Source organism: Psittacula echo (assembly GCF_963264785.1).
Source record: "Psittacula echo genome assembly, chromosome: 11".
Taxonomy (NCBI): domain Eukaryota; kingdom Metazoa; phylum Chordata; class Aves; order Psittaciformes; family Psittacidae; genus Psittacula; species Psittacula echo.
Genome location: NC_137746.1, coordinates 7,103,809 through 7,129,692, shown reverse-complemented (window position 1 = coordinate 7,129,692; position 25,884 = coordinate 7,103,809). Strand labels below are relative to the sequence as shown.

General features: G+C 42.5%; 2 protein-coding genes across 6 annotated transcripts; one reads left to right on the top strand and one right to left on the bottom strand.

The window, feature by feature from the left end:
* Window positions 1-4,925: 4,925 nt before the first annotated feature.
* Window positions 4,926-15,081, bottom strand: MFAP3 (microfibril associated protein 3). Of its 3 annotated transcripts, none has more exons than XM_080626866.1 (3): window positions 14,994-15,081; window positions 10,350-10,811; window positions 4,926-9,002 (listed from the first exon to the last, which is right to left on the bottom strand). In XM_080626866.1, exons 2-3 carry the CDS (start codon window positions 10,627-10,629, stop codon window positions 8,257-8,259), a joined length of 1,026 nt encoding a protein of 341 aa, XP_080482992.1. In that variant the 5' UTR covers window positions 10,630-10,811; window positions 14,994-15,081; the 3' UTR covers window positions 4,926-8,256. The 3 variants fall into 3 exon arrangements, with proteins under 3 accessions (XP_080482992.1, XP_080482993.1, XP_080482994.1); XM_080626867.1 differs by having other exon boundaries at window positions 14,952-15,044; XM_080626868.1 differs by lacking the exon at window positions 14,994-15,081 and adding an exon at window positions 14,874-14,975.
* On the top strand, window positions 15,064-25,785 carry FAM114A2 (family with sequence similarity 114 member A2). 3 transcript variants are annotated; one of them, XM_080626863.1, is made up of 14 exons: window positions 15,064-15,141; window positions 16,335-16,546; window positions 16,756-16,855; window positions 17,322-17,417; window positions 17,704-17,816; window positions 18,768-18,902; window positions 19,056-19,214; window positions 19,831-19,954; window positions 20,949-21,028; window positions 21,680-21,808; window positions 22,014-22,153; window positions 22,940-23,012; window positions 23,601-23,654; window positions 24,377-25,785. In XM_080626863.1, the coding sequence occupies exons 2-14, from the start codon at window positions 16,337-16,339 to the stop codon at window positions 24,473-24,475; spliced, it is 1,512 nt and encodes a 503-aa protein (XP_080482989.1). In that variant the 5' UTR covers window positions 15,064-15,141; window positions 16,335-16,336; the 3' UTR covers window positions 24,476-25,785. The 3 variants fall into 3 exon arrangements, with proteins under 3 accessions (XP_080482989.1, XP_080482991.1, XP_080482990.1); XM_080626864.1 differs by having other exon boundaries at window positions 15,130-15,137; XM_080626865.1 differs by lacking the exon at window positions 18,768-18,902.
* The last annotated feature ends 99 nt before the right edge of the window (window positions 25,786-25,884 follow it).

The following is a 25,884-nucleotide window of genomic DNA, read 5'->3' as shown; positions in this document are numbered from 1 at the left end:
CAGTCTTCTGCATTTTACCCTTTGTTCAGAGCAAATCAAGTGGCATAAGATTTCCTTGATCACATACTCAGGGATGCTCCATTATACTCCTGTGCTCGAGGGATGAGCAGCTAGGTTCAGCAGAAGGCTGGAAATCCTGGAGACATCTGAAAGGGAGTAAGACAATCGGATGGAGGTGAATTGATAACTGGAGCTGAGTCTCCCAGCCCAAACTCACAGGAGGAATGTGTCTGGCCTGTGCTCCTTGCTGCCAGTCAAGGAGGATGCTGTGGCTGAGGCATGTCAGGAAGAATTGCTGTTCTTTATGGCCACTAATGGTATTTGCAGCTCTGCATTTAAAGATGATGATAAAGGTAATCAAACTGTCAGGAACAAAGACAGATGGGGAGCTCGCTGGAGCCAGCGAGGGATTCCCTGCTTTCAGTTAACAGCCGTGATTTATATTTCATTCACACCTACGGACTTGGAGCAAGGAGCAAGGCAGCAGTGCTTTACAGAAACACTGCAGGGAGAAGAGGTACAACAGACACTGGATTTATCTACACTTCAGCTTCTAGACCCGTTTATGCCTTCTTTAGACATCACCATGAAATATCGCAGGATTTACTCACTTTTCCTATAAAACATTTTGATGAGCAGAATTCTTGATGAGATAACAACCAGTGGCTTAACTTCCTGCAGCCGGATGCGTCCTGACAACCAGCAACCCCCTTTCCCTTCCTGCTCCTCCCAAGCAAGGTTTTGACAACATCCCAACAACAGGAACCACAGTCCCTACGACCTATCCAAGCTATGAAGTACATGGTTCTTTCACAAGTAGGGCCTGTGACAGCAGCAGCAGGGATGAAGGAAGAGGAGGGAGGTGTAAGGACTCAGCAGCTCCAAAGCCACTGACCTTAACCTGCCAGGAAGGTCCACAGCTCAGATCTCTGATGGATGTGGATCCCTCACTGTCTATCAGAGACATCTCTTGCTACTCTGCAAGCTCTATCATGATTCTGGCTTCCCTCCTTTTTCTGTCTTCAGCTGTTGTCTCTTTTGTCATCTTACCTTTGTACAGTGTCACATCGACAGCAGGAACAGCCAGCAGCCTTACTTCCTTTGTGACAAGGGCATTCAGCACGGGGCTGTGCCCATGCTGATACCGTATCCACGCAACCTGTCTTTCAGGGATCCTGTTTGCTTTATTTCTGCGGATTAAAAAAGCCAAGACCCAAACCAAACAGCAAGAAAACAGCCTTACTAAGAAGAGTTCCAGCAGTTAATTAGTCTCAGCACTGAAAGGGCCACTGCCCGGCAGCTAAAAATCATCGTGTTGGAATGGTGAATTAAGCCAGCCAAGCAATAAATCTGAGCAACAAAACAGTCCCTTTAGCTCAGAAGAGCTCTTTTTCCTCAAAACACTGATAAATGGCTTCTTCTGGGAGTCCAAGAGGTCATCAAATTAATAAAGCATTTCAAGTAATGTATGGAAGTGAAGTGACACGCTGCTGCAAGAGATTTACCATTAAAGCCAACTCTCTGTAACAGAGTGTGATGCAGAGGGGGTTTCCAAAGCAAACCCGTCCTCTAATTTAGGACAGTTGTCCAAACTCCTTCATGTCTGTTCTGGTCCACTGTCTTCCACTCTAGACATTATTTAAGAGAGATAAGCTTGAGAAAAACTGACAAAAGAAAAGAAAGAACAATTAAAAACTTGGATTCTCCCTTTAAGCAAGATACTCAGAGTATTTACCATGAAGGAAAGTGAAGGGAAGGGACCAAGGAGGGAAAGTAAGTGAAATGCTAAAAAGCTGTGTTGATAATGGCAGGACATGCTTGTTTTCTTTGCAGTTGCTGCTTTATATCCCCTACGACATACATGTAACAAAGCTATGGGAAGAATGCTGCACCCAAAATACTGGATTTACTCGTTTGACATGAGTAGGGGCAGGGACTGTTGGCTGCTAGCACTAACGTCAGGGATATTTGCATGACAGCAAGAAGGTCCAAAGCCTAAGAAGCAACACTCAGACATCCAGGCATTAAATAAACAAAAGGATTTTGACTTTCAATTAAATTCTGCAGGTTTAGCCTGAACACAGAATGAACTCTTCGGTCATAACAGGCACATAAAGACAAGTAAGGTCCCTGCTTTATGTCACCCTCTGATTCCTTTCCTGTGTGTTTGGGGTGGCCCAGGCTGTTCTCCATGCCCTGATCTTTACAGGAAGAGAAAATAGCACAGGACACAATTGTCACTTTCAGCTGTCCCACATGGTCCATGACAGGCCTTATGTCAGAGGCAGAGAAAGGTTAAGGCAAGGGGAACTCCAGCTATCTCCAACTACTCGACTAGAAGCTTGTGTAATGGCAGCTGAATACATCCCCTCACTTTTCACTTTCTGCAAGCTTGTATTACGCTTGGCATGATTTAACGTGAAATATGTATTTAATAAAACGGTAGCACAAAGAGGCATTGCGCAGGACAAACAAAAAAGAGCTAGCAACAGCCTCTGCAATATTGCATCCACTGGGTGCCCTTCTTCATGAAATCCTGGCCCAGGCTTCATCTGCCTTTGATTTACTCGGAGTACAAGCCTCTTGAGACAGCCTCCAGTACATTTATACACTGCAGCACTCTGCCCTTCGAGTGCTCAACCCAGCACTCATCATTAGGGTGGCGCTGCCCTCGGTGCTGTACGGGGACAGCTGATGTCCTGGGGGAGCTCTTCATCACCCTCCCAGTGCCTGATACCTCAATCCCAGCAGCACACACACAATGGTGGCTCCAGCCTCTTCATGGACTCATTGACAAGCAGCAGAAACCCCAGATACCGTATGGAGGGTGGATGCAGATGGATGGACATATGTGCAGTCTGTGTGCACCCCTGCTGATGAGAACATCCCAGCGCAGGCATTAACACTCCAGTCTATGGGTTGTGTTTGGGGCTTGCAAGAGAATCTTTCTTCCATAAAATAAATAAAATACATTCTGAGCAGCTTGGGATGAAGCCAGTCTAATCTTTTTATTCCTTGCAAAGGAAAATGATTCCATATTCAGGGCACTGTGCAAACAATTAATTAGCCTAACGAAAATGAAAGGTCTAATTGCTCAGTATTATTACAATCACTGGCAGCCAGGCGTGACCAAAGAATAGGCACTGTCTTACCAAGGATAAAGCTCAACTTTCCAGCTTTGGAGGCTTTTGTGATATTTGGACATCTAGCAAAACAGGGTTTTTTTTTTGGAGTGATGGTGTAATTCCTCCTTCCACATGCAGAAAAGTTGGCAGTGTTTGGTGACCTCTGCATGGGTTGCTATACAATAAGGAATATGGACAGAGACCCGGCTGGGTCTTTATTGACAGAAGTCGATAAACCGTAACTTGACTTAGTTGAATGAAATGATGGTGTCTCCATTGCATGTCTCTGGCTGGAGACTTGACTCACCAGATGAGAGTGCTGCAACATAAAGGAGAATTGTAGTTTTTAAGGAGAAACACCTTAAAGTACAATCGTCCTAAATGCAGCTGCCTTTTCAATGAGTTGTTGTTATCCAAATGGAAAAGTGCTTTAAATTCATGCAGATGAATTTCTTCACTGTGGATAGGATCATGACGAGTCAGGTTACAGGAGCTTTAAGAAACTGAACTGTTATCATTCATGCATATCTCATAACATGCAGATAGAAAGCAGATGCTGATTGAACACTGACCTAGCCTGAGGAGTGTGGGTCCAATAATTCTTCCTTTAAGCAGCTGATTCTCACGGGAAAACCCCCAAGATTTGGCTTTCGTTCTAGGATCTATCTTGTGCAGAGACTGTGTCCAGAGAGTATTCCTTACAACCAATGTGGGTGAAGTCTGATCACATTCGTATTTGCTGACTGTATTTAGAGGGTTTCTTAGCAAGCTGGATTTTTGGTGTCTGGGGCGGGTTGCAGTTTAAACTAACTAGGGGCACTTTTACTCTGTGCTCCAGAGCTGCAGGACATGCCCATATAGAAGACATCCGTTATCATGCAACATTACACGCTCATGTGGGACATACTGCTTCTCTGTGTAAACCAGTGGTGGTGGGTAAGTGCCTTGCTTAGGGGCTTGGGATCATCCCCTGGCAGAGTTTAATAGACTGAACTGATTGCAAGGGGAAAGCCTAGTCACCAAAATGAGGTAGGATGGCCTCCTCCCTCCCATTCTCGGTATGCTTAGCACAGCACTCCAGGGATGTTATTCCCTCCCCATGTAATTTAATAAACTGCTGCAAAACTTGCAAAGAGCAAGAGTGTAAGCCAGAGCTCCATCTCCTCCATCTCAGGGGATGCAGTGAGAGCAGCACACACACTTATCTTGGCACATGAGTGGAAATTTCTTTATGCCATCTCAGCAACTCACTGGAAAAAACATGATGCAGACTTGGTCACTTGAAGCCTTTAGATACTCCACATTACTGTTGCGTTGCATTTTAGGAGGTAAGCTGGGTCCAAATATACTGTGGTTTGAGGGGGACTAAAAATAATAGAGGTGATTACAATACAGAATAGTACAAGCCTGTGAAAAGAACAGGAAATACAGGTTTGTGGCTGCAGGTCACTGCACTTCACAATCACTTTCTTAGCTTGTAAAAGTGAACTCAAGAATATAGGGTCCCTCCTTAAACTGTTTCAGGCCTGGAACCATTCGTTTATGCATCTGGTAATGATTACTATAGATGCTGCTGAGGACTTCGAGATATAAAACAATGACAGACCTGAAAATGATCTTAATGTCCTTTCCAACCGAACTATTCTATGATTCTATATGGTTCTATGTCACTGCAGATGACTGAATACCCCAGAAACCTTTGACAGGCTAGCTAACAACTTCTGCTTAGCTGAATACAACTGCTATCTAACCTCACAGAGGTACTTACAGATAAACAAGAAAACTCTAACAAAAGAAAGCTTTTGGTTTGAATTTATTTTGCAAATCTACCAATTTGTTTTATGAAAGTATGAAATCCTACATGGTTACATTAAACAGTTACATTACAATCCAGGTAATACAAATAACCACTACAACGTTAGTTTTAGGTACTCTTGGATAACAAGTAGATTTTACATTATTTAAAGTAAGTCACAAAGAAAAGAGAAAATAGCTTTGTGATTGTCAAAGAATTTAGTTTAAAGCAAGGAAACCAGTGTAGATTCTCCTCATCCTATGGAAAGTTATGAAAGAAACACTGATGTTTACATAATCTTTCAATGCTAATGAACAATTAGATGTATCAAACAGATTTAAGTGCCCACATCTACTCAGGATCAAGAGTAGTTCACATGTTGTTTGGAAATCAGTGTCATGTGAAATTACATTTACTGTATAACATCACCATCATCCTTGCTTTCAGATGCATAAAAATCTTGTAATATTGTTTGTAAAATACACCGGAGCTTCAAATCTGCTCTAACTTAATTCAGTGGGAGTAGGATCAATTCCTACATTTAAGAAGTACTCTTGATTTACTGAAATCCTTACAAACAGCCTCCTTCCCAGGAATGAAATTAATTTAGCAAACAAAATATTGCAGTAACTCAGGCAAACTCTTTGCTTTGCTATCCAGCAATGACACTGCAACTGCATTTACGGGGATCTTTATGCATCCTCATTCCTGCCTCTCCACTGGCAACAGGACACACGAAGACACCAGTTACTGTGATTAGTAAAAACTCGGAGCTATGTAAATAAAGTGTAAATATCAAAGAACAGATTGAATTCATTTAGCAACTGCTCTCCTGACACCCATCTGACACACCTCTAGTGTCATTCTGCTGCCTGTAAGCTGCCACTTCTGATGAGACATCTGTCAATCACAACTGCGTAACTGCTTCTCGGGAAGTGATTAAATGGAGCTTTGCTTTTGTAGCTGCATCTCTACATCTGTATGTAGTTAGGGGCAAAATGTCCAAGATGCTACTGCTGCATACAATGCAACAGTTTCACAGAGGCAAGGAGAGCTGCTCATGGGGAAAAAAGGCAGGTGCAGGTACAACCCTCATGGCCTGTGGCACAAAAGAGATTAAAGCAGATCGTTCTCTCTTGAAGCCTTCACCTCTCTCAACTATGAAAACCAAAAGGGTGTAAAACCCATAAATCTCCACTCATGCAAGTGCAACAAACCTGCAGAGCCTGTTGTAGTACAAAAGTGAAGCCAGAAGCATCTTAGCAGGGCTCCTAAGAGAACTGGGCATTTATCCACAAGAGTATCTTTTAACACTGATCACCTCAAAAGAACTTAAAACAAACCAGACAGGTTACACAAAATTACACAAACTTTTCACCTGGACATAAAGTGCCATCAAACTATGGAAGCAAAGAAAAAGTTACTGTTGAGGGCAGTAACTGCTCTAATCCTCTGCAGAAGGCTTTATTCCCTTGAAGCAGATAAAGTTTACTAAAGCCTTGGAAATGGTACCAAGCTGGTGGGAATGCTGCTATAACCCAGGCTAGCAATTTTCTTCCTTCCTGAAAAACATCACTCTTACCTGACAGGCCAAAGCCAACTAGGGTGCATTTACTGGTGGCTGACTGCAGAGCTCTCCCCAGAAGGTACTTTAAAATGGTAACAGATGCTTTACTTTCCCCTTCTCTAATATGATTTGATAAATATAACTTGCTCAGACCCTTTGTTACGATCATGCATTACAACAGATGGCCCCACCCTAGTTTTACCACTCTGCCTGCTTGTTTTCCATCTCTACTTATGTAAATGTAATGTCAAATCCTCTTAAGAATCCTGAGCAGCCGTCCAGAATCATTTGTTCAACTGACATTTCTGTAATAATAAGGAAAGAAAAAGAGTTGTGGGGAATTAAATGGTGCTCCTGTTGCCAAGTTGTTAAAATTATATGGCAATATGCTTCCAGTAGTTGTAAGAAATTAATTTGTGGAGTGCTTACAAGCTTTACATCTACTAAATCTCAACAGGATACAAAATGCTATTTAAGTGATACAGCTTACAAACGCTAAGGAGAAAAGGAAAAAAAATCAGCACCAAAGAGTGAAAGAAGAAACTAGATTCTTGTTTGCACTCTGACTCCTAGAGGCTGGATCTCTACAGCCATGCAGGAGATCCTTGGTGAAGTACTTATGTGTGTGCGGATGTCAGCACCTGCACTTCCCTCTTCAGTGATAAGACAGGGCATGTTCAGAGAGATACCCCAACTCTTGCAATCAGTGGCTGGCAAACAGCTCAGCCAGCCCCTCCACTAACTACTCCCTATTCTACTGCTTTCTGAAAGTACTAGACAGAGCAAAGTGAGTGTCACCTCCTTTATTCTAATGTTGTTCAGAAAGAAAAGCACGAGACACCTGATCTGTAGATGAATTCATTTTTACATGATGCCACTATGTGATTACTGGCATTCTTTCCTCACAACAATGTCAAATACAATGGAAACCTTCAGATTTTCTATGGTAAATGAAATCAGCAAAGTCAAAAGTCAGACCGTGCTGGCAGTGCTGTAACTGATCCATTCTGTAAGACAGAACCAGGGTAAGGCGCTTTGGCAATCAGCACCAAGTTTAAGCAACGCGCTTTGTAACAATTCGCTCTCCACAGACTAGAGTATGCCCAAGTTTTCTGCAGATGTATGGAAAACTGAGAACTCCTGGTTGTTCTCTAAGCTGCTTTGAAACTACAGTAATTCTTCGACTCCAGCAGCAGATCCTGGTCCTATTCTTTTCCTAAGTACAGTACACTTTGATAGCAACATAGAAGCACACGACACAGAGCAGATTTGTTTGAACTCACCATGGCTCTGATGGGCTACATACACCAAGAAGCAATTCAAAAGGAGCACACAACTCAATGCATCAAGGACAACAACACTGACTCAAAGGAATTTCGGCTCCACTTTGTGAGGGAAGAAAGAGTTCACAAAGGAAAAGATTTTATTGCAAGTTGTACCACTCAGCTTGGCCACTTCTAATATGGATCAGAAGTACCAGAAGCTACCAAGGAGCCAAGGACAAAGAATTCCTGTTTTGTAAATATTTTGAGTGTAGCAAGCTCGCTTTAAAAAGAAAAGCCACTGCACAATATTCCAAATGGCCTTTCTCTAAGAGACTTGAAATCATTCAACCAACACTGATAGAAAACACAGATTTCAGCAGCAGTTCTGGCACCTGGCAATTTGGAAAACTCTTGTGCATATGGGATTGAGGCAGCTTGTTTGCAGACCCCTTTCTTATAGCATCCTAGGGTGGCCTGTGCTTCCTTAACAGCTCATCACTGGACTCAGCAGGTGCCCTCTTCAGAAGGTGCAAATTGGCAGCTATCATGAGAAACAGTGTCAATGCTCTGCACTTCTGATTGCGGGTGAATGGACACCTGAACAGCTATCTCCTGACCCGGCTCATTCATGGACCCATCATCTGAATCCCCGGCTGGCGAATCGCTGCGCTTCATCTCTGGGTTGATGGGGTATATGGCAGCTTGGGTACCGCAGGCTTGGGGCTGTTTTTCCTCCTTACCAACTTCATCGGGATCGTCAACTCGCACAGCCTCAAAGATCTCTTCCATGAACGCCCTGCAGTTGAGGATCAGAGGTGGAAGAGGAATGCTTCTGGCAAGCTCTTCAATGTACCGAGCAAACTCCATGGTCTTAAACTGAGTGACTTTGGCCAACTCTAGTGTTTTGGCAGATGTAATGATAGGGATACGCTTGGCTATCTCAAAAGCCTTCTGAAGCTTCTCAGCTCCTTCTGTCCTGAAGAACTCATTGATAGCCTTCTCTGTTTTGCGGAGGTGACTGCTCATCATGCACAGCCGGGTTATGTTTAAGATGAGGGTGATGGCAAAGGCAACGAGGCACACAATCATGTAGTAGATACTCATGTCTCCTGAGATGAAGGTTACCCTCAGGGTGACTGTGTAGTACAAGGTATCATTACGATTAACTCCTGCACAGGTATATCGGCCCCGGTCAGCAAAGCTGACCTTTGTGATGTTAAGGGAATTCTCAGCAATCCTCCACCGGCCACCTGGAGAGTCAAAAGGAATAAAGTGAGATAAAGAAACAAAAATCACTGGGTAAACTAGACACAAGATGGTTGCTCCATCAATGGGAGACAGAGCTTGGAAATAAGCAGTCCATTTCTAGCACAATCCAAACAGTACACCAAGGATTGAAGTTTCCTTTTCATGCCTGTGATACAGACAGCCATAATCCAGTTACCAATCCTACTGCGTAATGGTAAATTATTCTTCATGCTTGCTACTCTGGTTTTAATTCTTCCTCTCATCTGCACTTTCTTGAGTGCTTTTGGACAGCTAGCTCTTCGTGACAGTGAACCTAGTTCTTCACTAGTGCTTCTCATTGACTGTGTAACACTGTGTTGAAAGACTGTTTCTATAAAGTCTAATTTTCCATATTTTCAGAGTCAGAAGTGACCCATGAAAAAGATGTGAGTCTGTAAATGGCTCTGTTGGCAAAAAACCCCAGGATTTTCTTGAGATGCAGTTTTCTGCTGAGCATGCAGTGCTGATACACAAAACCCAAGCAAAAAGAAATCAATAAGAGGTTAGCTTTCTATGGTGTTTCCTATGCATTTATAACCTATGGGTAAAAGCTGTTTTCATAACTCATTCTTCTAATTACTCTACTTTGAACTAATCTCCAGATGGCATTATAACTACAAAGAGGTTACTGAATACTTAAGGCAGAAAGATGGCCTCTGAGAAGATCCTATCAATTAGCTTGACGACCTTCATTAATACTAATAGAGAAAACCACGTACGTCTCTAAAAGACATTATTTTGTGAAAATGAAAAACTACAGGGACAGACCTCTAAGATCCAATGCTAGGAAAATACATTCTCCCTCTGTACAAAGAGGTTAAATAGCATATATTTCATCGTTTGCCATTACAAATTGTGTTCATTTCCACAGTCACACTGGTGCATAAACCAGAAAATAAATGTAGTAAGTTACCCCATGCTTTAAAAAATCCAGTAACAAAATTAAAGCCCCAATTGCCAGCTGGGAAACGGCACGAACCGAGGAGAATTGTGTTTAATTCACGTGTTTGGAAAAATATAATATAAACCAGAGCAATAATAAATAGAACATCAGTTAGAATCTGGTAGGATGCAGACTCATTTCTTCTGTGTGCCACTGTAGCAGGGTGGATGGGCTAGGACAGAAGAACTCAAGCTATAATTCACATGCCACATGCCAGAGGGCAAAGGGCTTTGTTTTGCTCTCTCCTTATCTCCCACTGTAAAAATGGGAGGATAGGAAGACAAAATGATTATAAAGTCCCAGAGGTTTTCAGATACTTTGTATAAAAGGGGAATACTGAAGGACAGAAAGCAGCAGGAAAGCTCACCTTCATCTTCCTGTTCAAGCAGGTGTCCTCTGGAGTTATACCAAAGAATATATTCATACCGGCTGATGTTCAGTTTACATTCAATTAAAATACTGGTCCCCTCTTTGGCTATGAGATCATGGTGTGCTGGAGAACTTATTAAAGCTTGAGGCACCATATGAAGGGATGCATTGAAAGACCCAAAAGCAACTGTCCTGTTAAAAGCTACATTTTCCAGTGTAAATCCAACTGAAAGATCAGCACTAACAGTCAAAATTAACAGGCAATAGCTGAGCTTCATGGGAAGCCAGAGAAAATTCTTCTTTCATTTAATTTTAAGAAATGAGGTCATATGATATTAAGCTGTCTGTACTGCTCTGAGACAGGAGAGGAGGCTCTCGATTTGTTCAGCGACAGAAAATGTCTGGGATCCAAATGCACTTTCAAGACCATCAATATCAGAAGTGGAAATTGGAAATCCAACTGGAAAAAAAGAGAAAAAGAATTAACTTTATTAATGACAGCAAGCTTATGGTGTATTCTGATTTTATTTCCAGTAAACAGATTTCAATTAGCATAATACAAACTGTCAGCCAACAGGTTCCAAACCAGAGCTTTGCTCAGAACACAGTAATGAAACAAGGGTAAGAAGGCATTAGCACAACCTTGGGTCCTCTGGATGTTCATCTTCCCGTCCAAATAAATAACCTCAGGAACAATAATCATTAAGGGGAAAAAGGCTTTTAAAAAAGAACAAATTGTTCAGACTACTCAAAATGCAGAACTATCTTTACGGTCAGAAAGTGGATTCTGCATGTGTTAACAGAGAAAAAGTGCTTTCTTAATAGAGGAACATAAAGAAGAAAGAGGATATAATTTCTGCTTCTCTCCCCCAGAATTGCTTTTAACAACTGGTTTTCTAAAGACAGTCTTGCATTTAGCCCCTAGGAAAAAACCCAAAGCACATACACTTATGGTTTTTAGCATTTATACATCTACTTACTTGACTTTAGGGGCACAATCAGTGTTAGGTATCTAAATGCTATATAAAATGCTTCTAATTTCTTGTGTTGGGAAAGCTCTTGTGGCAGTTATCTACAGCCACAGAGAGGAAGTCTCTTGCTGAGTATCAGGACACTGATGTCTAAACATACTTCCTTTTTTTGCAATGCCTCTTGCTGCTGCTGCTGTATTTTCTAATTCTGCCTCCTTTTTTCTTCTGTGTTTTACAATAAGCTCCTGTTGAAAATCCTCTGATTTATGCTGCCTCATCTCATGGGTCTGACCTTGTTTCTCATCTTCTCTACCCAAATGCTGGCCCATATTTCCGAGCAATTTGAAAAATGGCTTTGTCTAAGGACAGCATTTGCACTCTTCAAGTTAGTATGCACAAAAGGTATTTCAAGAAATCAGGATACAGCCTTTATGTTCTTTGCACACAAGGAGTTTCCTCTTTTAAAAGCCAGAATAAAACCAACTGATAACAAAGGGCGATGACACCAGTAAGAGAAAATCTATAATCAGTTTTCCTGTAAGCCTGATTCAAGAAAATTTCTAAGCTAATACGCATTGCCTGAAGTTATGATTCCATCCAGACTGCCCCAGAGCCCCCAAAACCCCCCAATTTACAAAGTACAGAAGCCACAGCCAAAATGTTATCCTAAAGAATACCTCACTTCATCCCATTGACTGTGTGACTTCATATATATCATCTTTTCTTCTACCAATAACAAATGCCAGGGGACTTGAATTTCATAAGTATCACAATACAAAGGAATACAATTCCTTAATAAATAATTTATACACTTCCATCCTTCCAGAATCACCAGTTAACACTGCCTAAAGCAGACAGATACCCTGTCATTTATGAAAAAATATGTAATACAAATAAGCACAGGTGATTTGTACTAATTATCTTTTCAGCGGAGAAAAATTAAGCAGATTCAAGCATGAGAAAATTTGCTGATTACACATTACCCAGACTAGGAATTCTTTTCAGTTAATTCGTGGAAGGTCAAACCAGACTCCAGACAACATCTGATGAGAAACATATTAACTGACCCACTTCTGCTGCTGCTGTTGCCAAAACCAGTTTGACAAAGAAAGCAAATAAGACAGCTGTGTCCAACTCTCCTTCAAGCTTGACTAACCAACTCACCCACTGAATCCTGCAAGAGAAACTGGAAAACAGGCTCTCTGGTTGTTTCCCTGTAAACAGCAATCTCTCCATCTGCCCTCTTTTTAATTGGCCTCACTCTGTTTTCTGCCATGCCTCTTGTCTGTTCATTTGAGACCAACACTGAGAGCTGAATTATACCATTGTTCTGAAGAAGCTATTTTCCCATAGCTAAATGGTTAAAAACGTTCCCAAGGCCTCTTTAGTTCCTGTTTTCCACCAGTTACACATTAGGGAAAGTGTTGCTGAGCCCTGCTGCCTCTGGAGAAGAACATCCCAGCCACATCAACTGCACAAGACAATACTAAGGTTGCTGCTGATCGGCAACTATTCTTCTGTTTGAATGTGTGGGTTTAACCTTCCTTTCTCAGACCCCCATTACTTTCAAGATTGTTTCAGAGCCTTCAGAAGGCTGCCAACAACTGAGCTGCTTACAGGTTACCTTGTGTAGACTTCTTTAAAGCAAGATTGTTGGCAGTTTGTGGACCACTGACATTTGAATTGCTGGAGTTGACATTTGAGCCTGTCACAGCTTGTGCTGTGATCACAGATCTTCAGCACACATCACCCCACAACCCGGCTGCCTTCAGTTAAAAATGCCACCACGCTTAATGGCTTTTGCATGCATCAGGACCTGACTTTACAGCATTTGAGGCAGTTACAGCCGATGACAGCTCTGCAGTGAAGACAAACCCTCATCTTCAGGACCAAATCAAACACGTAACTTACAGTACTCTAAAACAATAACCTCCCAACTAATCATGTTTTAGATTTATTAGAGAATAATTCCAGGACCTCCTGTACTTTGCCTACATTATTGTAATTTTAGATTATTAAATTTAAATTGTTAAGAGTTCCAAGAGTCTGTGACACTCCTAAAACGACATCAGGAACCTCAGTCAATTATTTAACCACAAGAAATACTCATCAACATTTTCCCTCATAAGACAATTATCTTCAGTAATTGCATACGCTCTCTAATATATTCGCACTGAGCTTGCATAATGGATAAAACATTGGTGATGGGTCATTGAGTTTTATTATTAAACTCTTCGAGGTCTGATTTATTAGAAATTGTTTGTCGCATTTTGCCTTGGAAAAGCCATTACTGCTAAGCAGACAATGATCTCTCACTGCCCAGTGCTGGGAAAAATAAAATGGTTTGTGAAATCCATATTCTTCAGCCATCACACTTATGCAAAACAGCTGCTGGAGCTGATAAAGGATCCAAAAAGGATAAAGCATGTACAGTGCCTCCATTGCAATTCTTCCAGAAAGCATTAAGCCCAAGCAAGATGAAATGTGCAGAATAGAAATTGGCTATTTTACAACTGAACCTGAAGTTGAGCTGCACATACTTAACCTTTATTAAACCGTAGGTTGTAACAACAAATAGCAGTTCAAAGATAAAACTCTGTGATGCATATGCTTGTGTGAGTCATCTTTGGCTCTTATCCTGAAAAAGCATATTTGTGTTTAACTCAGAGCGCTATAAGTAGTCCCACTGAGGTCAATGGAAGTACTGATAGTACTTAAAATCACACACATTTACAAGGCCCTGCAAAACTGAGGCCCAAGAGGTTGCCAGTTATATGGCTTTACATTCACTGCTAATAACATCACTCCATACCTGGAGGAAAGTGAAGCAATAAACCCAGACACACCTGACAGACCACAGACTGTTCTGACTGCCACGTCTGTCTCACAGCGTGGAAATGTATTTGGCGTTCACAACTGGTAATAACACACACTAAATAGATATAAACGGATCACCCTGCACTGAGTGCACCTTCCTACTCACAGTGTGACTGTGACCACCCTCTGATGCTCTTTCAAATCAGGGAGCTGCATCTGGCAGAGCCCTTAAGTCATTAAGTCCTGGGAAGTTAATGGAAACAGATGCATGGCCTTGGCCAGAGCCTCACTGGTGTTCTCAGCGTAGCAGAGGCTGCATGGAGGGTTCACCTTCTGCCAGCACCAGTGAAGGCTCCTTGGGTGAGCGGCTGCACCCTCAGCCCAAAAGCAAACAGTTTTGGGAGCAAACCTACAAGAAACCAGAACAGACCTCGCTGCTGAGTGGCTTTTGCCACGCACACAGTCCTTGTCTGCCTGACACAGGCCACGGGTAGCTCACGAAGGGCACGGGACCCATTGCACACGAAAACACAGTTACTGTCCGCGGTCAGCTAAACACCATCACGTACAGAACTCCACAGCACCACCACCCTGTCCCCAGCGACCCTGCTCTCGCTCGGATCAAACTCTGCTCAAGCCGGGCCGCTCCAGGCTGTGGGGAACACACCACACATCCACCCTGTAGCCGAGGGACGCCGCCGGCCTCATGTCACCCCAAAGGCACCACCACCCACCGGCAGCCAAAACTGCGAGGCCGGCCCCAGGTTCTCCCTCAGCAGTAAGGGGGGGCTGAGTTTCCCCCGAGTCCTCACCGGGAGCAGCGTGGCCTGGCCCCGGTTCCCACCCGCTCTCACCTCCGCCACCGCCGTCCTGCCGCCCGGATGTGCTTCCCCGCGCACCCTTCCGGGCTAGGCCGCACTTCCGCGGGGTGCCGCTCTGCGCCTCGGCTCGATGGTTACGGTCCGCCCGGCGGGGGAGTGTGGAGCTGTCCCGGCCCAGTGGGTGAGGAGGGTGGAACCGGGGTCGCGGGTACAAAGGGCTCGAAGAGGCCCTCTGTGGGACCGGGGAGTCCCAAAGTGAGGAGGGCTTGGGGCATATTAGGGTCCTCTGTGGTGTAATCGGTACCATAGGGAGGTTTGTGGGCAGCTAGGGGGCCCTTATGGGGCAGGAGTTCTATGCCATGGGGGTTTAGGGAATGAGGGGTGGCTTGTGAGCTAGGCAGCCCCATGTGGGGGATGTGGAATCCTAGGGAGAAGGGGAGGCTGGGGGGCCTCGAGGGCTGGGTAGTGCAGGGAGTGCTGGGGGAGCTGCAAGGTGCGGGGTCCCACTAACTACTATGGGGAGCCATGGGGAAATGGGATGGGGGTCCTCGAGTCACTCCAAGCCTTCACTTACTTCACTTCAAGCCGGCAGAACCTGTCAATGGGGTTAGCTGCCCTGATTGCGTTCGTGACCGGCTCCGAAGAGACGCCTTTTCATGCCGGCAGTAATGCTGTCGTCCGTGGGGTGCCCAGTGTGACCCTGCCTGTCCCTGCCTGCTGTTGTTGCCCTCAAGTTACTGCCCTGAAGCTGGTGCGGTGCTGGCAGTGAAGCCGGGAGGAGAGCAGAGAGAAAGCTCTGCCCCCGTGAGCAGGCCACGACGTGGCAGCGCTGTTCATGGGCCACCGTCATCCCCCATGTGCAGTGTCAGTGCCCGCTGAGTGTTTCAGGTGCTGGGTGGTGTTAACACCCTGGTGAATGCCCTCAGCCCTAAATACAGGAGCAAACCAGTCACTGCCTCCCTCCCTGTCTGGCTTTCTGACAGCTATCCCCATTTTAATAAAGACCCCTTCAAAGCAGCCTTCCCAAACCATTTGTTTTCACTGTTTTTCATGAAGCGAGTCATGCATTGAATTATCTCTTGTACTTTTCATTTGCTTTTCAGAGTTAACAACCTGTTTCTTTCCTGTGGAGAGGGTGTGTCACTTAGATAAAGCGGAGTCGTTCTGTGGGACTTTAAACTTCCAAGTGTGACATTTTTTCCAGTCAGATGTAACTTGGTGTACACATTTGCTTAAAAACGTAATCTGTTCATGCAGAGGGCTTTCTGTCTTAGTTGTGTTTGTTTAAAGCACAAATGTGATGCTTTTGAGCTAATGTCAAAGTGTACAAGGGAGTGATTGTTTTATTGCTTTGCTTTCTGTGGGTGTTCGTAGTCATGTCTGAGAAAGACAGTGGTGAAGATCTGAAAGAAGAAACCTCTAATGAAGATGGAAATGAACAGAAAGCAGAGGACCTTGGCAGCACTGAGAGCAATCAAGAGAAAGAGCAAGAGATCGAGCCTGTGCCTATGACTCGGAAAAGACCTGAACCCAAACCCCCAAGTCAGCCTGCTGCCACAGAAAAGCCTGCAGCTGAAACCCTCAAGGTCTGTTCCTGTGCTAGCTCTGAATAACGTGACCGCGTTTCATGGCTTTGAGTACAAAAGAACACTGAGCATAAGGCCTGCTCCTGTTCTGAAAATTCATATTGATGTTTATCTGAAAGGAAAGGCTGCACAAAAGTGACACATCACAGACTGTTTGTGTTCCTCTCCTCACCATAATACCTACATCACTCTCCTTTTCTTCATTAAAGGCCTCTGATTCTTCAGCTGCAGTTCAGACAGGATGGGGGTACTGGGGAAGCTGGGGGAAATCTCTTCTGTCAACTGCATCTGCTACTGTAGCTACTGTAGGTAAGGCTCTTTCTGGTATTTGATATATATTTTAACCATTCTTCATGTCTCAGCTACTGCTTTTGAGCTTGCTTCTAGAGAAGGGGATTTCTGTCATAGTAGCAGTTATTGGAAAAATGTCAAGGGAATTGTTCAAGTAATGGAGAAAACTTGTAGCAAAAGATACAATGAGATTAAGGAGATTGTGCATAGCCAAAATTACTTTCAAGCTTTTAAGGTGCTTGCATCATTTTCAGCTGGTATTTTAAACTGCTATTCAGCCAGTATTTGCAACTTGATTTAAAAGCTGAGGTGAAACCTGAGTTCATTACATTGGTAAGCAAGCTGGGTAGCAGTAGGTTTTAGTGCTGGGTAAACTGTCTTAAACAGGAGGAGTCCAGAATAATAAAACCCAATATGCAGCCCTAATCCTGTTTCTGATTTGATTTCTGTTGTATGATTAAAGTAATACTGTTGTCTTTTCTAGGTCAAGGTATTTCAAATGTCATAGAAAAAGCAGAAACAACCCTTGGGATACCCAGTCCAAGTGAAATCTCTTCAGAAACTAGAGATGCTACAAGAGGTCAGTTTTTACTTTGTAAGAACAACACTGAAACACTTCTCATAACATAATCAGCCCCAAAATAACATCACCTTCCTCTTCGTCTTGCATGTTGAAGTAGATATCTCAGTGCTAAAATAATGCTCTAATGCTTACTTCTGTTAGCTCTGAAAAGAAGGTAGGAAAATAACACCAATTCTAGCCCTGCTCCTGGCTGATGCTTGGTGTTTGATTATTTTCTCCATTCTGCAGCTGACAGGGTCTTTTTGGGGGAGCAAGGAAATTAATTTTCTGCCTTCTAATGCAGGAAGCAAAAATCCTGGTGCTAGCAGCACAGATGCAGTTGGGGATGGCAGTTCCTTTCCTATTGCTGGAGCTCTTGAAGTATTATCAACCATCTCTACTGCTGTCCAAAGCACAGTGAGTGAGTTGGGAATGCAGGGATGGGCGTAAGAGAGCATTGGGGTTTTTGCCTTTCATCTGAAATGTCATAAGAGAACGGTTTTACTTCTTATTTTTTGTGGGATGAATGGTGAGAAAATGTTCCAGCCTTCAAATAAACTTTATCCTATGCCTTGCTTCTAACTGGTATTTAATGTGTAAGTTGTCCTGAATTTTGATAGGATTAAATGTTGACTCATAACAAAAAAACCTTATGGTGGACAGTGTGGGGTGTACATTCCTGTGCATGTCACCTCTGTACCTTCTTATCTCTGCTCGCTTCTTTTAGAGTATTCAGGTAAAATGCAGGGTCAGACTCATTCCTGGAATATTTCCACTGATTTCCACAGAACTGTCTAGAGATGAAATCCATTCTCCTCTTCAAAACTCCTGTGAAACTAGCCCAAATTGCTTGGAAATCAGCTTGCTCCTGTGACCATGAGAAATACACTTCAAAGGAACCCATTACCCTTAGAAACTGTGCTTTTGTGATCTGTTGTCTTGTCAATTTGCCCATGAATCTGAAAGAACTGCAGACAGAAAGCTTTCTTCTGCTTTTAAGGCTTGAACAAGAGTTAACAACCAAAACCCACAGGTCTAGTGTTTTGTGATTGGAAAGATGAGAACTAAATACTTCAGTGTGCTTAAGAACAGCTTATTCACAAAAGAAAAGTGTATTTCCCATCATATTGCTGCAGCTGTCTGAGTGCTCTATTAAACTGTAGTATGATAGTGTGTTGTGGCTCTTTCCGTGTCCTGCTGCTTTCTTTGTGGCAATTAGGATTGAATTTTAGGGTGACAAGGATCAATTTGGTTTTTATGTGAGTGTCCAGCATGATACTGCTGATATAAATCCTCCAGTTCTTTTCATTCAGTTGTATAGTTTTCTGTGAATTTTATGTGCTGCCTATATCCAAATCTGATTTCTAGGGAAAAAGTGTTATTAGTGGAGGTCTGGATGCCTTGGAATTCATTGGGAAAAAGACAATGGATGTAATAGCTGAGGGAGATCCTGGATTCAAAAAAACAAAGGGCCTAATGAACAGAAACTCCACGTTATCTCAGGTATCGCAGTTTCATATCAGCAGCTCACTGGTTTCTCCCTTCTTTTGCAGTCCCGTCATTATACAACCTTTTTTACTATTGAACCAAAACCCTTCTCCTCCCCTGTTCTGTATCTTCTGGCACTGACCTGAGTACTCCGCTTTTATTTCTCAGGTCTTACGAGAGGCAAAGGAGAAAGAAGAGCAGCAGACAGCTACTGAGGTTACCATGGCTACGGAGAAGAAAGCCCATTATGGGTTACTGTTTGATGAGTTTCAGGGTCTTTCTCATCTGGAGGCCTTAGAGATGCTTTCCAGAGAGAGTGAATCAAAGGTAATGGCCTTGAGCAATTTGCCTTCTATTTTGAAGTCAGCTGAGCAGGGAAAAAAAGACCAGAAATATATGGATATACATGTAAAATTGAGTGCTCAGAACTTGCTATAAAGTGATGAATTACACAACTTCACTTTGATCTCTGCATTATGATCTGGTGTTTACCTTGGAAGCGTTATGTCCTGTCCTCAGCCCCTAAAGCCATTTTCTTTACCCAGCTACCCTCAGTTCTTGCATGTCTTCAACAACATTTCACAAATTACTCTTTCCTCATAGTCACTTGTTTGCTACCTTGGTCTGGAGAAAAGGAGAGTGTTGGAAGCACAGCAGAGATTGCCCTCTCTGCCTTGGGGCAGGAAGCAGAGCAGACCAATGTGTGATTTCAAAAGTCATTCATTTTTTTTAAGTGAAAAATTGAATAACTGCTGAAGGATCCATTATTATTTAATGGGTCTTCACAAATAGGTCTTTTTCTCTTTCCTCTTCCTTGTAAGAAAGTACTATTTTCTTATTAACATTCAGCCTGATGTTTTTATGTGCAGTGTAAACCAGTGTTGCATCTTCCATTGTCTGTCTTTTTCTTGTTGGATTTATGATTCTCTCTTTGGCTGTGCAGGTGAAATCGGTTCTTAGTGCTCTCTCTGGAGAAGAGTTGGACACACTGAAAGAGGAAATGGAACAAGTCAAAGAATCATTTTCTTTACCTGAATTCTTTGAAGAAGAGGAGGAAGAAAAGAAGGGTAAAAGAACCCCAGGTTCTGGAAGAACAAGCTGTTTCTCGATGAAATTCTCAGTGTAGAACCAACCAGCCTTGATCACTAGCAGTGGGCAGGTTGACAAAATTAAGTTCTTCTTTAGCTGGATGCTTAATCCTAAAGCCAGCTGTGGCCAGGAGCATGACAGGTAGCCATACCCTTCATCTCTGGAAAGCTGCTGTGCATTAATTCTGTAGCAGGAATGATTTCTTGCCAGAGGAGGATTAAAGTTGTTTAACTTCTGGGCAGTTCATACAACTGACCTTGAGCCAAGGTACAAATTCAGAGAGATGCTGGGTTTCCCTGACCATGAGGGAAAAACTGTGAACAGAGATGTCCAACCTGTGGGAAAGCAAAAAGCCTTTTGATTTATTTGTTAAATGAGAGTTAGCCAAGCAGAGCAAAAGACTCAAGAGGTGCCTCCATGCACAAGAGCCATCTGATTCTTGAGGGTTATGCAGATTTAAATGTAAATTTCTCACATTGCTTTTACCTAAATGGCTCATCAGGGAGGGCTTACACACCTGCAGTTGCTATCATTTAACATTTAATGTATCTTTTATATTTGCACGTGATATATCTCATAGCCTTCCCCCCACTGTTAACATCTGCCCTGCCATATATAATAGGAGAGCCATAGGCTTTAAGTGATATTTCAGGCTCTCCAAGGTGATGTGCAAGTTACTGCATTATAAAATGCTGCCTGTAAAAAAATAAAAGTGGAGTTACCTGAGCTATGAAACCAGAATTAAGAAAGCAGAAGTTAACCTTCTGGCACTGGTGTCTCCACTGTTTCAGAACTTACCTTGTAAATGGTATTTAGAAAGACCAGCCTCAATATATCTTGCCTGAGGTGATGATTCGAAGAGAAATAAAGGAGATAGTTGATAGATTTGGGCAGAACTAGTTCTGCATTGAAGTGCTGCTTATTCCTGTCTGTGTCCTTTGTGTGGATTCTTTAACTTTTCCTGTTCTCTAGGTGATGAGGAGTTCACAAAAGAAGTAACAGAGTTGTTTTCAGAGTTGTGCATCTCCTCAAGCCCGGCCAAACTGATCACAGTGAGTTATTTCCTATCTTCTAGAAGCTGGAGAGATTTCTTACAAGAACTGCTTCTCTTCCTGTTTTGTTTGTGAAAATATCAAATGCATGAAAACAAGCCTTGTTTTAGATCCTTTGACAATGGTAGGCGAAAGTGATGGGCCATTTCCTTTGAACTTACATGGCAAAATCATGTTCTGTAATGTTTTTGGCTCTGAATTGGTAGACGTTAGTGTGTCTTTGCCCTTTCACTGTGCAGTTATAAGTGGCGGCAAAGATAACTGTGAGCACAAAGCCTTCAGCCACCACAGGGAAATCGACCTACAGTCATGCACTGAAGCCCTCCTCTTGGTACAGAGCAGCTGGTTTTGCTATGTTCAGAACTTGGTATGAGGAAGCATCACTTTTCTTGCCTTCATTTTACTACCCTTCAGATCCACCAAGTGGCAGCAGTATGCTGCAAACAGGTTTTTAAAGCATGTCTGCTAAGTTGTGGTCTTGCTGGTAAACTAACACCCAGTGCTGGAGAAATGACTGCACTCAACTACATCAGTGCAGCCAGCTGACCTGAAGCCACTAGGATCATTTGCTCTTGTTGTTCTCACTAGTTCATGTGGTGGGCAGAGGGGCTTCATTCTAGTCATTAAATACTATGGCACATCTTCATACAGGTGAGGACATCTGCTCATGAATGGATAGCACAATTCAACAGTAGTCTTCCTAAAGAAGAAAAAGAGAGTGAAGAGAATCGAGAAGTAGAATCCAGAGATGGTGACCACGATGCTAGAAAATCAGTAGAGGTAACTGAGTGACGAAGGAAGAGAATGTCTGACCATAGAGTGTTTACCTGGCTGCTGAGTTACAGTTGTGTTTCCCAGAGTTTGAGTGCAGATCCTGAGGTCTGAAAGTGCAGTGTAGTGACAGCACGTTGTGTGATTCACTTGTTTTAAATAATAAAAACTGCTAGTTTATGTGTGGTCTGGGGAATCTTCTTAACTCTTGCAGGATATTCATGCGTTTGCCATAAGAAGTCTGGCTGAACTGACAGCATGCTCCATTGAAATGTTCCACAAAACTGCAGCTTTGTTTCTACATGGTCAGAAACAAGAGGTGACAGCCACAGACAGAGCCAAGTCCCTTTCACAGTAAGTTCATTTCTCACTAAATGTGTAGCTTATAATTACTGACATACTGATTAAACTGTCTAATGATTCTTTGCAAATCATGGGATGTAGGGCTTTTGAGTTCTGCATGTATGTTTAAAGTTGCAGTGGGTGGCATCACTATCTTCCAGCAGTATCCAGCTGCCTCTTTTTCCAGCTTAAAGGTATTTCTTGATAAGAAAGAGGAAACCCTGCTTGAAAGCTTTTATTGAGCCAAGTGGAATGTTTGCCCTAAGCTTGTGCTAGTTAGTGGGTAGACATATAAAATATGACAAAGCAGTTGTATAAAAGTGATTCTTAATTACCTCTTTGCTAATCTTTCAGTATGTTAGGTATGTGATATTGTAAAAGTACTGCAGCTAAATTAGTACATTGGTCTTTCCAGTAATGCATAACACGAGGTTTTTCTTTTATGTCAGGAGATACTTGGCAGGCACATGAAATATACAGTACTTTCTGATTCATAAAATAACACTTGTCAGTAAAATTAAAAAGGCAGTTAGTACCATTCCTTCTTGAATGGATGTGTCTATCCTTTGAATGCTGTTTCAGACATTCAGCTTTAATTATTTGTTTTTACATCTTTCCCCGTCCTAATTTATTCAGGGAACTTCTGGAGCTTTGTACACTGTTTATATGCTCTATATCAGTTTTGGTTTAATTCAGCTATATATGCATGGAAACAAGGTATTTATGTGTTAGAGGAATGCTAAAAGTTATTCTTGTAGACTGCATTTATTGCATCGTTTTCCCACTCTTCTTCCACAGAATGACAATTGTGCTGTGTAAAGAACTGTCAACTTTCTCTAAAGAGTTTACTACATGCTTAACAACTGCAGGGGTAAGTGTTACACCATAGTTCTTAGGAATAAGATGTGGCTGGTTGATTACAGCCTTGAGATCTTCACCACAGTGCTTTTTGTGTTGGCACATTTATATATGCATTTTTTTTGCCTTGTAAACTGATCTTTTAGGTCAGGTTTCCCCAGATTGTGGCATCTGAATGTATGCTGAGCTTTTGAATGCCTGCTGCTGCATTCAGACTGGGTGTGGGGGTGAGTGGAGAGGGGGAATGGGAGCTGACAGTACTAAGGAGACAGAAGTAAATGAGGTTTGTGATCCTGGTGTGGCTTTTCCAAGACACTGAGGTGTTATTGAAAATAGTATCATTATCTCTCAATTCTCCAGCTGTCCACAGTACATTTAAAGATATAATGTGTATATTTATATACAGCTTGCTTTGGGCATATGTGGGTTGCTTTGTTCTTATTTGCATGCTACAAGGCAGGTCCTCTGCAGCTTGCGGCGTAGCTTTCCTAGAGTCAGGGGAGCAGTGGTGATTTTAAGCCTACCGAGGATTTAGCTTTATCTTGCTTGAAGAAATGTGATCAAATTTCCAATCAGGATAATATATGTCTGATCTCTGCAGGTCAAAGAGAAAGCAGATGTGCTTAATCCCTTAATCACTGGAGTGTTTTTGGAGGTCAGTTGTGCTAAAGTTAAAACATTAAGTAATACTTAAAAAATAGATATGCTGGTTTTTCCACTTTGGTATCCTTATGTGTGCCAAGCCTCATGGTCTAAGATTCTGTTTACTTATCTAATCACTTGAAAGTTCTAATAAATGTTTGTAGATTTGCACAAGAGATGAGTTACAAAGCGAAAAGGGAGCCTGAATGGTCTCAGCTGACAGTTATGATGGATCAGAAAACACATACTACATCCAGCAGTCTGGTTTTCCAGAATTTAGGTGTCCAAAGTCAAACCTTAGACAAGCTCAGAAATAAACATGCAGGAGTCCCACACTTCCTAGCTGTTAAATTGGTTCTCAGAGCTTGTAAGCTTCTGAGGTGTGGTAGGAAATGGGTGTTTCCTGTTGGTGCATTATTCCTTCCTGCCACAGCATTCTTATGCCTCGCTTTGAAATGGATTCTTCTCATCTGTTCTTGAAAACAGTGTCCTACATTTGGATTGCACTTGATCTTGTTCGGCAGTTTTGAAGCCAGTTGCTTTTTTGCCTAGTGGCATAAAACTCCTCAAAAACTTAATGTTAAATTGATTTCTCAAATGAAGCCTTAAAAATCCAACAAGCACGAGGCTTCTGTTACGTGCATTAATCAATGCTGTTTGAAATGAGTGTGTGGTTAGGAAAGCTAATTGGTAGCGTAATTATTCATGTGTGTATTTTGATTTTTGTTTTCACAGGCTTCAAACAGTGCTTCATATATCCAAGATGCCTTCCAGCTCTTGCTGCCTGTACTTCAGCTCTCTCTTATTGAGGCTAGAACGGAACTATCACAGTAATAAAAACCCTTCTAATTAAGAACTTTTTGACCTTCCCACTTCGTAGTTTCCATGCTGGAGAGTGATGTAATGGCTCTTATTAAAGGGAAAAAGATTAACTCTGATCGCTGCTGCTGTAAGAACGGTGATTAAATGCAGTCTGGCAATGACAGCTTCTACAGCACTGAGAGATGTGATTAGCATAGTCCAGGTTGGTGGGCAATGTGACAGACTTAAGTGCAGACTGCTTCTCTGTTTCCATGGACTGACTATATCTTCTCACTGAAATCTCTCTGCTGTATCTGTTAACAAGCCCTTTGTCTTCACAGTCCAGAGAGCTTTTCCCAGTGCTGGAGAGAAGAGTAGCAGCTGGCTAGTTAAAGAGTTAGCTAAAATCATGGTGTGATTTTTAAGTCAGAGAGACATAATTAGGCTCCTGATAGCTCTGCATTGGTGTTGAGCTGAATATTGGATAGGAGGTGCAAGAAAAGGCAAATATTTATGAACCTTGCAGTTCTTAGGCTGGAAAGAATAGAGCTGGAAAGAGAGGATTCCTTATCAAGCTGTTGCTGCAGAGAAGCTCTGGTTGCCTGAAGATGTCTGTTAATGACTCAGGGATGTGGGACTGGGACTCTCACTAGGGTGCTGTTCTCTTGCAGAGTGCTTGCTTCAGCATGAGCTGGGAAAATGCTGATCTGGCCCTAAGAATGGGGGTACTTGCTTTATAGCAATAAATGAGAACTGGCTAAAAGAGATTGGCTCGTGTTTGGGCAATTTAATGAGAGAATTTAGCAGGATTCCCCTTCCTCAGTGCAGCTTCACATGTCTGCTACAAACAACTCAGATACTGCTTCTCTCCTCTTTCTGTGTAAAAACACTGTAATGCAATGCTCCTTCTTCTTGAAAGGTATATGAAAGTAGGGGGAGAGGAAGCAATTTGGTTCTGTTAGCAGGCGTCCTAATTTGTCTCAGAAGCTTCACGTACAATATCTGTTTCTTTGTACTCTGAAAGTTCCCTGCTTTGTTCCTTTCTGCAATGTCTATCTTTTGAGCCTGCCCACTGGGAGAGAACAACCTCTGTTGGAATCACAAGAGCAGAAATGCACAGCTAAAATGGAACTTCAAGAAGTCCAAAATAGCTAACCAGAGGTGACCGAAAGTCACACCTGCTTCTGTACCGGCTCTTTGGTGACAACGATGCTCAAATCCTGTTTGGAAAATCCTATGGGTTTTAGCAGGTCTTGCATGTTTCAGCTGTCCTGAAGGCTTAACATTCCTCTATTTGTGCAGTAGAGAAGTGTTTTTATTATTAGAATACCTTTTGGATAATGCTCCTCTGATTTTTTTTTTTATATATATATATATATATATATGGGAAAAACCTTGTCTTAGTCATGGGTAGACTGATTAGATCTCTAAAGGGAGAGCTG

What these genes read in the sequence shown, in the direction of transcription:
- FAM114A2 (XM_080626863.1), top strand. Translation starts at nt 16,337, where the DNA reads ATGTCTGAGAAAGACAGTGGTGAAGATCTGAAAGAAGAAACCTCTAAT. An exon ending in TGCTACTGTAGCTACTGTAG is followed by an intron (nt 16,856 to 17,321) that starts GTAAGGCTCTTT and finishes TGTCTTTTCTAG; the next exon opens with GTCAAGGTATTTCAAATGTC. An exon ending in GCCCGGCCAAACTGATCACA is followed by an intron (nt 21,029 to 21,679) that starts GTGAGTTATTTC and finishes ATCTTCATACAG; the next exon opens with GTGAGGACATCTGCTCATGA.
- MFAP3 (XM_080626866.1), bottom strand. Translation starts at nt 10,629, where the DNA reads ATGAAGCTCAGCTATTGCCTGTTAATTTTGACTGTTAGTGCTGATCTT. An exon ending in GCTTGAACAGGAAGATGAAG is followed by an intron (nt 9,003 to 10,349) that starts GTGAGCTTTCCT and finishes TTGACTCTCCAG; the next exon opens with GTGGCCGGTGGAGGATTGCT.